At 63.9% G+C, this 14810-nt stretch overlaps 1 protein-coding gene across 11 annotated transcripts; it reads left to right on the forward strand.

The window, feature by feature from the left end:
• Positions 1-1438: 1438 nt before the first annotated feature.
• TNNT3 (troponin T3, fast skeletal type) lies at positions 1439-13958 on the forward strand. 11 transcript variants are annotated; one of them, XM_005903497.3, is made up of 16 exons: positions 1439-1470; positions 1581-1594; positions 2005-2022; positions 3119-3136; positions 3275-3316; positions 4293-4313; positions 4515-4529; positions 6672-6690; positions 9204-9249; positions 9851-9967; positions 10085-10162; positions 10410-10523; positions 10601-10710; positions 10797-10887; positions 11779-11819; positions 13759-13958. In XM_005903497.3, exons 1-16 carry the CDS (start codon positions 1454-1456, stop codon positions 13811-13813), a joined length of 816 nt encoding a protein of 271 aa, XP_005903559.1. In that variant the 5' UTR covers positions 1439-1453; the 3' UTR covers positions 13814-13958. The 11 variants fall into 11 exon arrangements, with proteins under 11 accessions (XP_005903559.1, XP_005903558.1, XP_005903561.1 ...); XM_005903496.3 differs by lacking the exon at positions 11779-11819 and adding an exon at positions 12423-12463; XM_005903499.3 differs by lacking the exon at positions 4515-4529.
• The last annotated feature ends 852 nt before the right edge of the window (positions 13959-14810 follow it).

Here is a 14810-nt window from a genome sequence, read left to right on the forward strand (position 1 = left end):
AGGAAGCAGGAGGCTGTGACTTGAGGGGGCAGCAGAGCCCCAGGAAGGGAGAACAGGCTGGGAAAGCGCCGCTTGGCTTCCTGGAGGGGGTTAGCAGAGACCCATCCGCTGGTTAATTTTGCATGGAGCTTAAATTGCTTTGGGAAAATTAACATTCTTGACAGAGGCTTCGGAAAACTGTTCCCACCTTAGCAATGCGATGTAAATGCATTTTTCGATGATGAACTGGTGTTTTTCTTATACAAAGCTCCCGGGGGGACCAGAACTATTGTCTTCAAGTGGGCTGTAGCGTGTTGTCATGAACTCTGTTTTTCAAAACCCCGGGCCAACATTCTGATGCAGCTGCCCCGAGTGTTCCCAGGCCCTGGCTGCCTCAGGCCTGCACGGAGGCCAGCTCACGGAGAGATGGTCCCCGAGCGCGCTGGCCCAGAGCCGGCCGCACCTGGATGCACACAGCCAGGCCCGGGCAAGAGCTTCTTTGCAGACGTTGACAAATTCAAGAGCGTCTTTGGGGCCTGGGAAAGCAGGCTGAGAAGGAACGGGGTTGTTCGCTCAGTTCTCAGAAGGCATGTGGGCCTGACAGGGGCGCCAGGCTGGGGAGGGGTGGCCGCGTGGACATTCAGAAACAAACCAGACCCATCCCGGTGAGCTCAGGGCTCAGTCTCCTGGGGCAACAGGAGATGGGAGGGAATGGATGCCTAGTACTCTCTCGTGATTTTGAAAAGGGCTCTGCAGAGGGCCGTGAGGGAACCCAAGGAATCCCTGGGTGCCCCCATCAGAGGACGCAGCATCCTCATGGGAAACCGTGAGTGGGAGAAGGCAGCATGGCTCATTCCCGTGGAGTGGGCCTTGTGGGGACGGCAGGCGGGCAGGCCAGGGAAGGTCCACGTGGCCCATTCTGAGGAGCCAAGCTCTGCAATTCAGAGGCTGCCTGGGAGCCCCCTCCTCTCCCGCCCCACCATCTAGACCGAAGAGCAGAGACCGCCAAGAGGGAGGTTTTGAGCAACCTCAGCAGGGCCTCGCTGGGGCCCGGAGCTGCCAGGAAGGGCCCCCCGCCCCAGCCTGCTCAGCCGCGTGCTTTCTGGATGATCCTCCTTGGGGAACGCTGCAGAGAGCATGTCGGCCCAGCCACCACCTCCCAGCTCCCGCCCAGCTCCAGGATTCCAGGCAGCAGGCCGGAGCCAGGCCCGGAAGGGGGGCGGAGGGGGATCGGATCTGGGGCGAAGAGGGCTGGGGGCCTGGGGCCTCGGAGGAAGCAAGGCAGCCTGCCGAGGAGGCCCTGCGCGGGTGCAGCCCGCCCAGGCCAGGGAGCTGGCCCTCGACCCCTGTGCAAGGATGGCCCCCCACAGTTGGCTCGCTGAGCCCACCCCCACATTCCTGCACCTCGAGACCCAGGCAACTCCTCACTCACACCCTGTCTCCCCCCACCCCCTGCAGAAAGCACCCAGCCGCCATGTCGGACGAGGAAGTGTGAGTATCCGCCAGCTTCAAGACCCCCGGGCCTCGTGTGCTCAGAGGCCAGAGGAGACCCCCCCTCCCTGCAAAGAACTGACCCCTCACCACTCCCCTTCTCCCCACAGCGAGCACGTGGAGGGTAAGTGTGGACGCCAGACTCTCTCTGCATCGGCTCTAAACAGAAAGCCGAGGTGGGACGGGGCTCTCCACCCGCAGCCAGCGCCTGGCCCGGGGAGCCCCCCGGAAGCTGCGGGCATGTGGATGCCCCTCTGCAAGCAGGCCCCCACCCCTGCCCCTGCACCTCTTTTCAGAGGACAGATCCCCAGCCCAGCCCATGGACACCCTGCCCCGTGACACCCTGCTTGCAGAGGGGAGACCGCGCTCCCACTGCAGGACCAGGCCTTCGAGGCTCAGAGCCCTGCCCACGAGCCTCTGCGTCTTCGCGGTCCTCCCCTGACAGGGGGCGAAGGGCAGGCTGGCCCCCGCCTCTGTCCAGGCTGGCCCCCCGCCCTCTAACCGCTTCCTCTCCTTTGTTCTACCCCCTTGCAGAAGAGTACGAGGAGGAAGGTAACAGAGGTGACCCCCAGGCGCCCTCGCACCCCAGGCCCCCGCCCAGCTCACCCATTAACCGTCCACCTCCGTGGTCATTAATCCCCACCTCCTGCACCCCTAACAGCCGCCTCTTCCCTCCATTGAGAGGCGGTCATTAATTGTTCATTAATACTCCTGCATTATTATGTATCACTTATACGTAATAATCTCACGGTAGCCCTGGTGTGTGAGGTTAGCTGGGATTTGGTCATGAAGACACTAACAGCAAGCCTGGTGTGCGCCCACCTGCCTCTCGCTCTGCCTCTCTGTGTCTCTCTGTCTCTCTGTCCCTGTCTCTCCCAGCTCTCCCCCTCTCCCTCCCTCTGGGAATGGGGACCCCAGGTGGGTCAGGAGGCCCCTCCCGGTGGGTCGAGCCCCTGCAGGCGGGGAGCCCAGCCCCGGGAAGAGTGTGCGGGGTGATCCGCAGGCCCGATGGGCACCCCGGGCCTTGCTCTGCCGCGGCCAGGCTCTCTCGAGCTCCGTTGGGCCGGCTCTCCTGTGGGGTGTTCTGAGCGCTGGGTTTTGAAACTATTTTGAAAACACTTGGCTACCCTAACAACACGAGCAAAACTCTTCTTTTTTCTGCTGAAAAGGTGGAGAGACTTCTTTCTGAGAGGGAACCACAGTCCCGGGCGGTGCCCTCCCAGGGGAAGTCGATGGGTCGTGTGGGCAGGTCCCCCAAGTGGGCTTCTCCAGTGCCTGCCTCTGCCGCCCACCGCCGGGCCCCCTGAGGATGCCAGCCCACACCCGTCTGGGTTTTCCCCTAACACCTGTCCCCACCTCTGGGACCTTCAGGGTCCGTTACTTAGCGAAACCCTCCGGAGTACAGACACCTCAGTCCAGCACCCGCTCCCCAAGGAAAGGGGAGGGCGGGACCCCCAGGACCCGGAGCAGGCTGCGCTGCAGAGGCCCTGCGGGCCTGCGATGTCTGCCAGCCTCTCTGGTGCCTGGAGCGCCCACTGCCCGCGATCCCCCTCCCTGGGGCTCCTCCCTTCCCGGCCGCCCCGTGCTTGGCCCCTAACGACTGTCTCATTCCCTCTCTCCCTTCTGCTCCCTTTGGTTCCCACTGCAGAAGAGGCCCAGGAGGAAGGTAAGTGGGGTCCAAGACCCCAGCCCCCAGCCACCCGCCAACCTTCTGTCCCGTGACCCCGCGTGCCCCACCCTCTAAGGGCGTGCAGTGCGCTCCCGGCCTAACCTCTCCTCTCTCCTTCCACCCCTGCACACCCAGCGCCCCCCCCACCTGCAGAAGTCCCTGAGGTCCACGAGGAAGGTACGTGGACGCAGGACTTCTGGGCCCCATGTGGGGCCCGGGGCTGGCTGTGGCACAGCAGGCCGGGGAGGGGGCGGTGAGGTGCCAGCCAGCCAAGGGGCCCCCACATGTGGCCCCCATGTAACCCACTAACCACGGCCAATGCTTGACCAGAGTGGGCCGGCCCCCCGAAGGGCCAGCACTGACCCCCCGACATGGGCCCAGGCGCCCCCTAGCCCAGGAAGGGTGGGTCAGTGAGGAGACCGCTGGACCAAATGAGACCTAGCTGTCCCGGGGGCATCCCTGAGGCCTGCCTCCTGCCCCAAGCTGGGTACCTGAGAGTCCTCGGCACCTGACCCCTCCACGGGGGTCTCGGGGCAGCCCAGGGCGATGGTGGAAAAGCCCCTGCAGTCTGTGCCCCCAGCCAGGCAGCAGTGCCCCGCACGGGCCCCCTCTAGCCTGCCCCAGGGAGCTCCCTCCCGGGTCAGGGGCGGGACTGGGGAGTGGGAGGGTTGGGAACCCTGGGGTTGGCGCAGCAGTCAGGGCAGCTGAGAGCTGGTACCCAACACTCAGGCTCCTCCGTGGGCACAGAGAGAAAAGGCAATGGGTGCCCCGGCCTTGGGCCGGTAGGAAGCTTCCCTTCCAGGCCCTGGGGGGCCACCCTCCAGGCCACAGCCCTGCGCCCATGGAAGTCCTCGGGGGCCTGAAGGAGGTGGGAAGTGGCGCGGGGCGGGGTGGCCAAGCGAGGCAGGACCCCAGTGGCCCCTCAAGCAACAGGCGTGCCCTGAGATAAGCGAAGCCCGGGGGCAGGCAGGGACAGGACGGGGGGCGCTGCCCCGGCCAACATTGACCTTGTCTCGCTCACTCCCCGCACGCTCCCCACCCGGGCCTCGGCCACTGACCCTCCCGTGGCGACCGGCTGTTTCCATTAACCCGGGATCCTTTCTCCTTTGACCTCTGACCCACGCGTTGCCTCTTGTTCCATGGCCCTCCTTAGTCCATGAAGTTCATGAACCAGGTATGTGCCATGACTTCAGTCCCGTGTGGGTGCGTGTGCACACGGGGTGTGTGTGGGTGTGAGCCGCAGCCTGGCCAACAAGGAACAAGAGGGGCCACATAACCCACTCACCTGCTTGCCCACCGCCCGCCCTCAGCCTCTGCCTGAGGTTCACAGTGGTTCTCTCTCCCCCCCCCCACCCCCCCGGTGCTGCTTCTACAGAGGAAGTCCAAGAAGGTACGCTCGCTCCCCATCCCCTGCTGAGGCCTGAGCACCCCTGCGCCTGCCTGACCCTCCCCGCTGCCGTCCGGAGGGCTGGGGCCTGGTGGGACGCTTAGGCCAGGGATGGGGAGGGTGGCTGACAGAGGGTGTCAGACGGCTGACAGGCAGCGAGCGTTCAGGGCTGAGGGGGTGAGGCTCCGCCCGGGGTCACCGCGGGAAGGTGGGGTGGCCAGGCCCGAAGGGCCTGACAGAGGGGTGCTGGGAGGATGGTACTGGGGTCCATTGGGACCCCCTGGACCCACCAGGCTAGGTGGAGAAGGGCAGAGGGGGAGAGGCAGGGCCCCAGACAGCAAGGAAGGCAGAGCGGAGAAGTCGTGGCGAGGAGGGAACAGTGGGAAGGCAAGTGGGGTGAAGCAGAAAGTCAGGCTGAGGCTGAGGTGGGGGCCCACGGGCCTGGAAGCGCCGGGGGCCCCTGAGTGGAGCCATCGGGGCCCAAGTCAGAGCCCCCCGCCTTCACATGGCCCTCGCGGGGCCGCAGAGGGCCTCCTCACGGGGCCTGCACCCAGAGCACAGGCTCCAAACTGTCTCCCCTCCAGGGGCCTTGGGGGGACCCCCTGCAAAACAAGGGGCCGGCGGGGCCCGAGGGCCGGGAGGCCACCAGGCTACCCTGGAACCAGGCCTGGGGCTGACAGACCAACAGACAGGCAGGCTGGGGATGCCAGCTCGCGTCCTGCTTGCCCGCCGGCCGGGAGCTTTGCCGCCTGGCGCTTTGCCGCCCCCGCTCCTCGCCCCCCTCCCAGTCCCCCACCAGGTGCCGGGGGGTGGGGGGCATTGACGCCAGGCCCACCTGGAAGCCGAGCAGCCCCAGTAGGCGCAGGAGGCTGCGCAAGTGCAGGCCGGTTGCTAAGCAACCTAGGGATCCGCGCGCTTAGGAAGGGGATGCAAGGGAGACCCTGACCACAGCCCACCCGCCCTGGCCAGGCCTCCAAGACGGGGCACCGGCAGCTCAACGTGGACCGCCCTGTCCCCGCCACCAAAAGCCCAGGAGCAGGGGCAGGCGCCTGGCCCGCAGGGCCGAGCTGATCCAAGCTCCTGCGCCCCTCGGGGCTGAGCCTCAGCGCTCTCGTCCCCTTGGCTTGGGACCTCAACTAGCCAGGCTTCCGCAGGTCTGAGGCCCCAGTCTTGACCAGCATCAGGGTCGAGGTGTGTCATAGCTTTTCTTCCAGGGAGGCCACCCCCAGTGGAAAGGCTTAAGGAAGCCCGCAGCCAGCACCCACGGGCCCCCGGCGGCCCCTCCAGCTACCGCTGGCCTTCTGGGGCTGGGGGTCTCCCGGGCATCCTGGCCCCGCAGTTAGCTCTCCCAGACCCTCCCAGACAGAAGCCCTGCAGCCCTCAGCAGGGTCACCGACGGGGCCCAGGCCAGCATCCACCCGGGGGAAGCGGGTCCGGGCGTGCCCGGCTGCCCGCCCCCAGCCCGCGCCCGCGCCCCGCCGCTTTCTCTTGCATGTGCGCTTCCGCCCGAAGACGCGGAGCAGGAGGACTGGGAGGACCAGGCAGGTAAGGCCAGGCCCCTGGCCGCACGCGGTGCCCGCGTGGAGTCTGGACAGACCCTGGCAGAGAGGCCCGCCCGCCCGCCCGGGGTCTGTCTCGAGGGCTCTCCGTGCCTCTGCTCGGCCGCCTGCCCACCCGCCCGTCCTGCTCGTCTGACGCCGGGGCCTCCGAGGGCCAGGCCTTGCTGCTTCGAGCTGCGTCTGCCGCGGGGCTTAGCTCTGTAATGTCCTGAGCTTCCGCCCCACACTGACACTCGGGGGTCAGCAGGGGCCCAGCGGGCACGTCAGGAGGCGGGCAGGAAGGTGCTTCCTCCACCCGGCCCCCAACCTCAGTCTTGTCTCTGCCCCGAGGGTGTGGCACCCCGGGACCCCGTCTCTCCTCTCCACTGGCCCTGCCCTGGGCCCTGCACCCACTCTCCTCCTCAGAGCCCACAGGGGCTCCCGCGTATGGGCCCTGGGGGCAGTCCCCAGCCCCTGGCGGGCAGGGAGGGCAGGTTCACTGTAGGGGGCCCCGGTCAGGCGCGCGGGGACCTGTGGGCTGAGCGAGCTGCCCTCTCACCTGGTCTCTCGGTCTCCTCTCTCCCCCTGACGCCACCCTGCTGACCAGAGGAGAAGCCGAGACCCAGGTGAGTGCAGGGCTGGGCCGGGCGAGGGGGGCCTGTGAGGCCTGGCACTCGGACGGGGCCCGGTCCCGCGAGAGAGGCCGTGAAGCTCGTTAGGCCCTGGGGACCCAAACCCTTGAGGGGCCACAGCCACTCGTTTGCTCCTAAATTCGGGGTCCTGGATTCAGGGTGAGGCTCGCCCAGGGAACGGGGTCTCAGGGCAGCTGGTGCACTCCTCCGGGGCAGGCTTCACCCTGGGGACGGTAGGGATGGACTCTGGAGGTCCAGTCCATGCCCGGACCATGCAGACTAGAAAGGATGGCTTCCTGCAGGAGGAGGCCCTGGGCGAAGGAAGAGAGGGGGCAGGAAGTCGGGGGAGTTGGGCACAGAGAGGGAGGCCCCGTGGAGCCCCTGTGGCCCTTTCCGGTGCCCACCCTCCTGGCCACACTGCCCCCCGCATCTCCCGGGGCCCTCGATGTGAGCGGTGGGGTGCTGGCAGGGAGGCTCTCGGCCTTGAAACCCGCCTGGGAACAAAGCCTTGACCGGAGCCCCAGTCCTCCCCTTCGTGGGGACCTTGAGCCCCCGGGGGAAGCTTCGACCTCGTTCAAAGAGGCTTTCTCTCACTCATTTGTCTCGCGTGCTAGTGGTTCAGAGGTTTCTTGTTTTAATCTGGCGTTTCTGATTTTCTGTTTCTGATAAGTACATGTGAGCCCACGGCCCTCTGTACGTGCTTCACCCCCCGTCCTCGGGGGACACGCGCCTCCCCTGCTCTGCAGGGGAAGGCGTGTCAGCGCCTCTGAGCGCAGGCCAAGTGCTCGCTCCCACTTAGGGGAGCCCTGCGGACTCTCCACAGAGGACTGGAAATATGTGAATGTGTAGCCAGCCCATTTCCATCCGTTACACTTTATTTTTCAGCAATTTTAAAGAAAGCTGCCGGGTCACAAGATATTTTCTAGTTTTAAAAAAATGTTTGTGTTTTCATTATGAAAATAAAACACCTCATTAAGGAAAATTTGGAAAATACGTAAAAGTCCAGTGAAAAAAAAATCATCTATAACTCTCCTACCCCGCCAGCCAGACTGCGGAAAAGAGGAGAAAGAAATAAAAAGGCTTATTTCTTCCTACTCTTTTTCCATGCATAGGACTCGGAAAAAAGGATTGAAACTCTGAGCTGTTTTTCAAACATCGTCTTGTCTATACAGACTTGAATTCTGCTTTTCTAAAATACAGCGCTGTTCCTAAGTATTTTTCCATGTTTTTACATAGTCTTCTTAAATATTTTGAATGGCCACATAATATTCCATCAATTGGACAAACCATAATTTTCCTAACCATTCCTCTATTGCAGGATATTAAGGCTTTCCCCAATATTTTACTATCATAAATAACGCTGGGTGGAAAGCATTTTCTGTCTTTCGGGTTATTTCCCTAGGCCGCATTCCCAGAATGGAATTACTGGGTCAAAGAGTAGGAACGTTCTTAAGGCTTTTGATGTCCTCTGCCAAAAGGCTTCCACGAGGGCGGCCAGCGCGGTCTCCACACCGCATGCCCGGGCCCGCGACGTGCCTGCACACGGAGCCTCTGACGGGTGGATGAGAAACGGCCTCTCTGGCTTGTTTTCGTTCACATTCCTTTGATGGCTCGGGAGCCTCTCCCACGTGTGTTGACTGGTGGTCTTTCTTCTCGGGGAGCTGCTAGCGTTCACCCTCTGCCCATTTATCTAACGGCGGGGCGTCTCTATGTTTTCTTAATCATCGGTTTGCATAAGGATATAAGTCTTCTCTGTATTTGCTGAAAATATTTTTCTAGTCTGGTTTTCCCCCCCTTCCACGCTGTGCCTTTTTCCATAAGTTTTTCATTTGTATGGACTCCTCTGGCCATCTTTGCCTGAGTGGGACCTTGTGAGCTCAGAAAATCGCTTCCCTCGCCAGCATGCCGATCCACGTTCAGTCCCACTCTCTTCTTTTTTGAAGAAGCTCTTGTTTCTCTTGTGGATTTAACTCTTTGCTCAGTCTGAGATGTATGGGGGGAGAGGGAGGGCCATGGCCGTCCCGGCCGGAGGGATTCGAGAGGGATCTCATTTCTCCTCCGCACGGTGTGCGTTCTGCCCAGCACTCCCTCCTCTGGGTCCCCAGAAAGAGAGGTCAAAGAGTGACCAGAGAAACGCAAAGGGTCAGCCGAGATGGCCGTTCCTGACCGCAGAGGCCAAAGACCCGGGAACGGTCTATGGTGGCCGCCTTGCCTTCTTTTGTTTGAGAAAGAGAGCAAGGGTGAGCAGGGCTGAAACAGCCCTTGAGAGGCCCAGGAGTGGGCAAGACAGAAGGACACCAAGAGGCTGTAAACTTCTAGAAGGGTCAAGCCACTCTGGGGACTGTGGGCTATATAGTTGATAAGAACAAGATCAGGCCATATGCCCTCAACTGGGTGCCAGGATGAAGGGCAGGAGGGCCAGCCTGGGGCCAGGCCAGGTTGGGTCTAGTCAACCGTCATGGTGGGGACCTGCTCACTGTACTCATGAGCCCCTCTCTCTTCTTCAGACTCACTGCTCCTAAGATCCCGGAAGGGGAGAAAGTCGACTTCGATGTAAGTTTAAGGGACCCAGGTTTACACAGTCTCCCCAGAACCCCAGCCTTCAGCTCCAGGCTAAGCCTGAGAAGGTCACATCCTCTAGAGCAGCCAGAACTGGGGCTTCCTAGTTCCACGCAATCCTGCTGTGATTCATTCCCGGATCAGAGGGAACTCGTCTGGGAATAACACCTTTCTTCCTTCCTCCCCACTCATCCATCTCCCCATGTCCCCATCTCTCCCCATCCATCCAATCACCCACCCAACTATCCATCATCGATCTGTGCCTCCTCCCATCTGTCCATCCACTCATCCATCCACTCCCATCTACTCGCTCATCATCCCCCACTCACTGTTACACCCATTCACCCACCCCTCCATCTATGTATCCATCAGACTGCCTCGTTCCCCGATTTCCTCTCTGTCCAACCCACCCAGGCATCTCTGGGCTTAACAATGAGGCCAAGTCAGAGGTAGTCCATAGGGGTGCTCACTGACCTCAGGGCTCTGCATGGCCTGGACTCAGCCACAAGGAGGGTACCACTCTGACCCCATGGCTGAGGGAGCAGGCAGCCCAAAGTTCGAGAGGAGGGCGGGTGTGATGGGCCTGTCCCCACAGGACATCCAGAAGAAGCGCCAGAACAAAGACCTCATGGAGCTCCAGGCTCTCATCGACAGCCACTTTGAGGCTCGGAAGAAGGAGGAGGAGGAGCTGGTTGCCCTCAAGGAGAGAATCGTGAGTCCAGTCCTGCGGAGTCCAGTCCTGTGCCCTGGGCGGAGGGCAGGCTGGTGGATGTGGCCGGGGGTCCAGGGGAGAGCCAGGCCAGGCTGACCCGCTCCCCTCCGGCCTCAGGAGAAACGCCGAGCAGAGAGAGCCGAGCAGCAGAGGATCCGGGCGGAGAAGGAGCGGGAACGCCAGAACAGACTGGCGGTGAGGCAGCCCCCCACCCAGCCTGGCCCCCCGCCCGGCCCCCAGGCTCCCGGGCCTCCCCATTTCTGACATTCCCCTCAACACTGGCCTAGGAACCCAGACCATCAGCCAAGTTCCCCCCGCCCCGCAGAACCCCTGTGAGAGGGCAGACCCGACAGGGACCGGGACCTTCCAGAAGGTTCCCAGCCCAAGCAGGTCCTCGACCGCTGCGCTGAGGTCTTGGTTGGGGGCGGGGGTGTCCCCGCAGGAGGAGAAGGCCCGGCGGGAGGAGGAAGACGCCAAGAGGAGGGCTGAGGACGACCTGAAGAAGAAGAAGGCCCTGTCCTCCATGGGCGCCAACTACAGCAGCTACCTGGCCAAGGTGAGCACAGGTGCGGGGCCACGCTGCCCACCGCGGCCCGGGGCCGGCTCGACGCGCCCCCTTCCGCGTCCCCGCAGGCAGACCAGAAGAGAGGCAAGAAGCAGACGGCCCGGGAGATGAAGAAGAAGGTCCTGGCCGAGCGGAGGAAGCCCCTCAACATCGACCACCTCAGCGAGGACAAGCTCAGGTGACGGTCCACCGGGGCAGGGGGTGGCGCCCAGACCCTCCTGCCGGGGCTGACCCGCCAGCCCCTCACCCACGGCTGCCCCCCAGGGACAAGGCCAAGGAGCTCTGGGACACCCTGTACCAGCTGGAGACCGACAAGTTCGAGTACGGGGAGAAGCTGAAGCGCCAGAAATACGATGTGAGTGTGGTGTCCTTGGCCTCACCCGCTGGCGGGCACCGAGTCCCCGGACCCCGACCAAGGCCCCTGCCCTGCGGGGGGCCCTGCCCAGGCTGGCCTCACGTCAGCACGGCGCTCAGGGCCAGCGGGGGGTGCGGTGGGGCAGAGTGCCCTTGTTTTGGGGCAGGGGTCTGGAGACCTGATGTCCTGAGCCCACCAGGGGGGCACTGAGTTCCTCTGGGGAGGGGGTTCTGCCTCACCCAGCCTCCTCTGCAAACCCAAGTTCCAGCCAGGCCAGCCCTGGGGACTCAGAGCTGGGGAGCAGGCCTGGCCGGTGCCTCCTCCACCCTGGGCTCACAGCTCAGGTCGGCAGCCCTGGGTAGACAACCGCCTTGGAGTCAGCACAGGCCGGGGGTGGGGCTGGGTATGGACCCTGATGATAGACCTGCGACAGACCCTTCCCTCCAGCCTCCGGTGTCCCCTGAGGAGGACCGTCCACTCTCAGGGCCCCTCTCCCACTGGCCCCTGAGACAGAGGGTGTGGGTGACCAGTGTTGACAGCTGGAGGAGTTCTGTCTCCTTCTCAGGAGCCTGGGGTCTTTGGGTGGGTTGCCTGGTCCTCCTGCACTTCAATTTCCCCACCTCCCTCTGGGGAAAGACCCTCCCCCAGGGGACCAGGTGAGGGGCACCACTCTCTGTGCCAGTGCTCCCAGTTGGCTCTGGAAATGGGCTTCAGAGGGTCCAGACTGGCCGCACTCGTGCTGAGCCAGGAGAGCAGGCCCTGACACAGTGTGCACAGTGGTCCCTGGGAGCTTGGAGAGCCTCGAGGGCCTCGGACCAGGCTGGCCCCGACACACAGGGTACCGAAGCCTTGGCCACCCACCCCGCCCCCTAACCATCTCGGTCTTTCTAGATCATGAACGTCCGGGCCAGAGTGGAGATGCTGGCCAAGTTGTAAGTCGCCGGGGTCCCCCCGGACCAGGCTCTAGTGTTCATGCACGGCGGGCCTTGCGCATGGCGGAAACCTGGGTCGTTGCGGGTGTCGGCGGCAGCGGGCACGGAGACCCTGGAGGACGTCCCTGGGTCCTCCCGCCCGCCTCCTCCCCCTTGCCTGCCACCTGGGGGCTTCCGAGGCTGACCCGCTGCCCTTCGTCGGCAGCAGAGGCTGGCCCTTGCCTCCTGAGCCTCCCCCGGGCGGTCAGCAGGAGGGAGCAGCTGGGCCAGGGAGTGAGATGGCCACGGGGCTCTGAGCTCCAGCGGCCAGGCGGGGGCTGTACTTGCGAGCCCACCTCCGACCCGTGCCCTGCCCCACATCCCGCTGAGGTGGGCAGGTAAGTGGCCAGCTCTGGCGCTGTGGTGTGTCATGGCCCAGGTGTCCAGCTCAGTCCACCAAGAGTAAGTCAGAGACACAAGTCTAAGCTCCTCCAGACCAAAGGAGCCAGGACACAGTAAGAGCACTGAGGCCTTCCAGGGCCGCCGAGGGGCCTGCGGGCAGGAGGCCATCATGCAGCCTGGCCCTGTGCAGATGTACAGGTAAGTCCCCTGTGTTGTTTGCAGATCACCAACCTCAGGAGCCGCATCGACCAGGCCCAGAAGCAGTGAGTAGCCCTGCCCGCCCCATGCTCTGCGCCAGGCACGCAGCCTCACGGGGTCGGCTGCCACTGCCCCCAGGGGCCCGGAGATGTTAGCCTGTGCTGGTGGCAGGCGGCCCTCAGCAGAGCAGTAACAGGACTAACCAGCCGGTCCCTTGGGCCAGCATGTTGGGCCCTGTACCCCGGACCTGCAGCCTCCTGTCTCCCCCATCCCCAGGGTGACCTGCGCAGGGACTCAGCAGCCCCTGCACAGCCTGGCGTGAGACCCCTGGTCTGGGGTTGATGAGCCTGCTGGGTCCATGGGACCCTTTGCAGCAGCTGTCAGGAAGGGCTGGAGCACGTGGGCCCAGGTGTCGCCTGCTGGGGTTCACTGCCCGAGACTGGAGGCTGAGCTGGGGCCACCCCAAGGGCTGCAGAGAGGGCTGGCAAAAGCGCACGCCCTCCGCCCCGGGCTCTGTGGTGTGAGGCCGGGGTTCTTACGGGTCACTTGGCTAGGTGTCTGTGTGTGCATGAGCGTGCAAGTGTGTGCATGTGTGTGGTCCAAAGGGCTCTCAGGCTGGCTTCCGCTGAGGGACCCGGGCTGTGAGCAGGGTCCTCAGAGCCAGGCTTCCCGCTGAAGCCTTGGGAGCCACAGGGCCCATTCCAGCCTGAAGCTGCCCATGAAGAGTGCGGATGACCGCCCCCTGGCGGCCTGGCTCCCCGCCAGCTCCTGGCTGCCTGCTGCGCACAGGGCTGAGACAGATGGGGTGGGCTCCTGAGGACCCCCGTCGCCCGAGGTCCTGTTCTCACTGGTGACCGAGGGGCTGAGATTCTAGAACAAGACGGAGGCCTCCCAGGTCCCGAGTCTGTCAGGCTGGACTGCTGGCCTGGAGTGAGGAACCGGAGCCGCCCGCTGCCCCTGCCCATCCTGGCCGGGGGGTGGGGGGCCCGGCTCTTTTCAGGCCAGAGTTACTGGGAGAAAGGCGGCTACCAGCAGGGACAGCTGCCCGGGAAGGCTCGGGTCTGCCTGACATAAGGCCCCGTGCCCTGAGTCCCTCAGGTGGGGAAGGGAGGGAGAGGGGCCCAGCTCTTGCCAGCACCCCCTTAACCTCACTAATGCCCCCGGTACAAAGTCACCCAGGCCCGCGTGGGCAGGCACAGGTGAGTCACTGTGGCTGGACCAGGGCTGGGGATGCCGCTGGGCTGCTAGGGCTGGGCTGGGCCGAGCTGCCAGGGTCTGGGGTCTGCTGGGGGCTGGGGAAGGGGTCGGCTAGGGTCCCAGACTCCCTCATGCTCAAGACCAACTTGCTTCCCATTTACAGCAGCAAGAAGGCCGGGACCGCGCCCAAGGGCAAAGTCGGCGGGCGCTGGAAGTAGAGCGGCCAAGGAGGTTCCCAGAGGCAGAGGCCCTCAGCCCGGGGGTCCACGCAGCGGCGCCCGGCCCCCAGGGGCTCCCCGCGTCCCTGTCCTCACTGCGTCCATGCTCTGGGGCCTGCGAATAAAGCGAGCAGGCTCCCCTCCACTGCGTGTGCGCTGGCTCATCAGTGGGGCCTGCGGGTGGGCAGGGCGTCGTGGGGGCTGCTCTGCAGCTTGGGGACCCAAGGGATCCAGGTGCTGACCTAGGGGTTGGCCCAGGAGACCCCCGGCGGTGGTCTTCTACGCCCCAGAGAGCCCCAGGTGCCCACGGGCTCTGCCAGCAGCTTCCGCTTGTGTCAGCAGACCATCGCCCTGTCCCCACCCCGCGTGCGAGCCCGCTCTGCTGGCCCCCAGCCCCCCCGGGTCTGCTCTGAAGCCAGTGTGGGGCAACAGAGCTTGGCTTTTGCAGAGCATCCAGAAGGCAGGCCTGGGGCACGAACGTCCCCCAGAAACAGGGCAGAAGGGAGCCTGGAGCAGGGGATGTGCACACGGCCCCAGGGAGGGGGGAGAGCACATCTCAGGGAGAAGTCGTGGCAACACAGACCGTTCTTTCTATATTATACGAGAACAGAGTGCTCCCTGTGTAATAAGTCTGAAAGGCCTGACCAAGTAGAATTACGGAAAATATAAATCACAAAAATTGGATCAAGACACAGAGCCTTGCTCAGCCAAGTATTCACGGAGGAAGCTGCCGAGCCCGGATGGCCCCCTGGGAGGGCTCTGCGGAGTGGAGGGAAGTGGGGAGCATCCCGGCTCAGGCTGCTGTGGGGCGCCAGGCCCCCGACAATGAGCTCGCCCACCCGGATGGTACGTGCCCATACACAGCGTGCACCCCAACACACACACACACGTCCACAGACCCTTGGGCACCCCACCCCCGCACGACAGGGCTACGTGCAGTCGATGTGAATACTCTGCGCCCGGCCACTGCGCCCTCCTGCAGCAGGGGACTCGAGGG

Source organism: Bos mutus, chromosome 22, assembly GCF_027580195.1.
Source record: "Bos mutus isolate GX-2022 chromosome 22, NWIPB_WYAK_1.1, whole genome shotgun sequence".
NCBI classification, from domain to species: Eukaryota; Metazoa; Chordata; class Mammalia; order Artiodactyla; family Bovidae; genus Bos; species Bos mutus.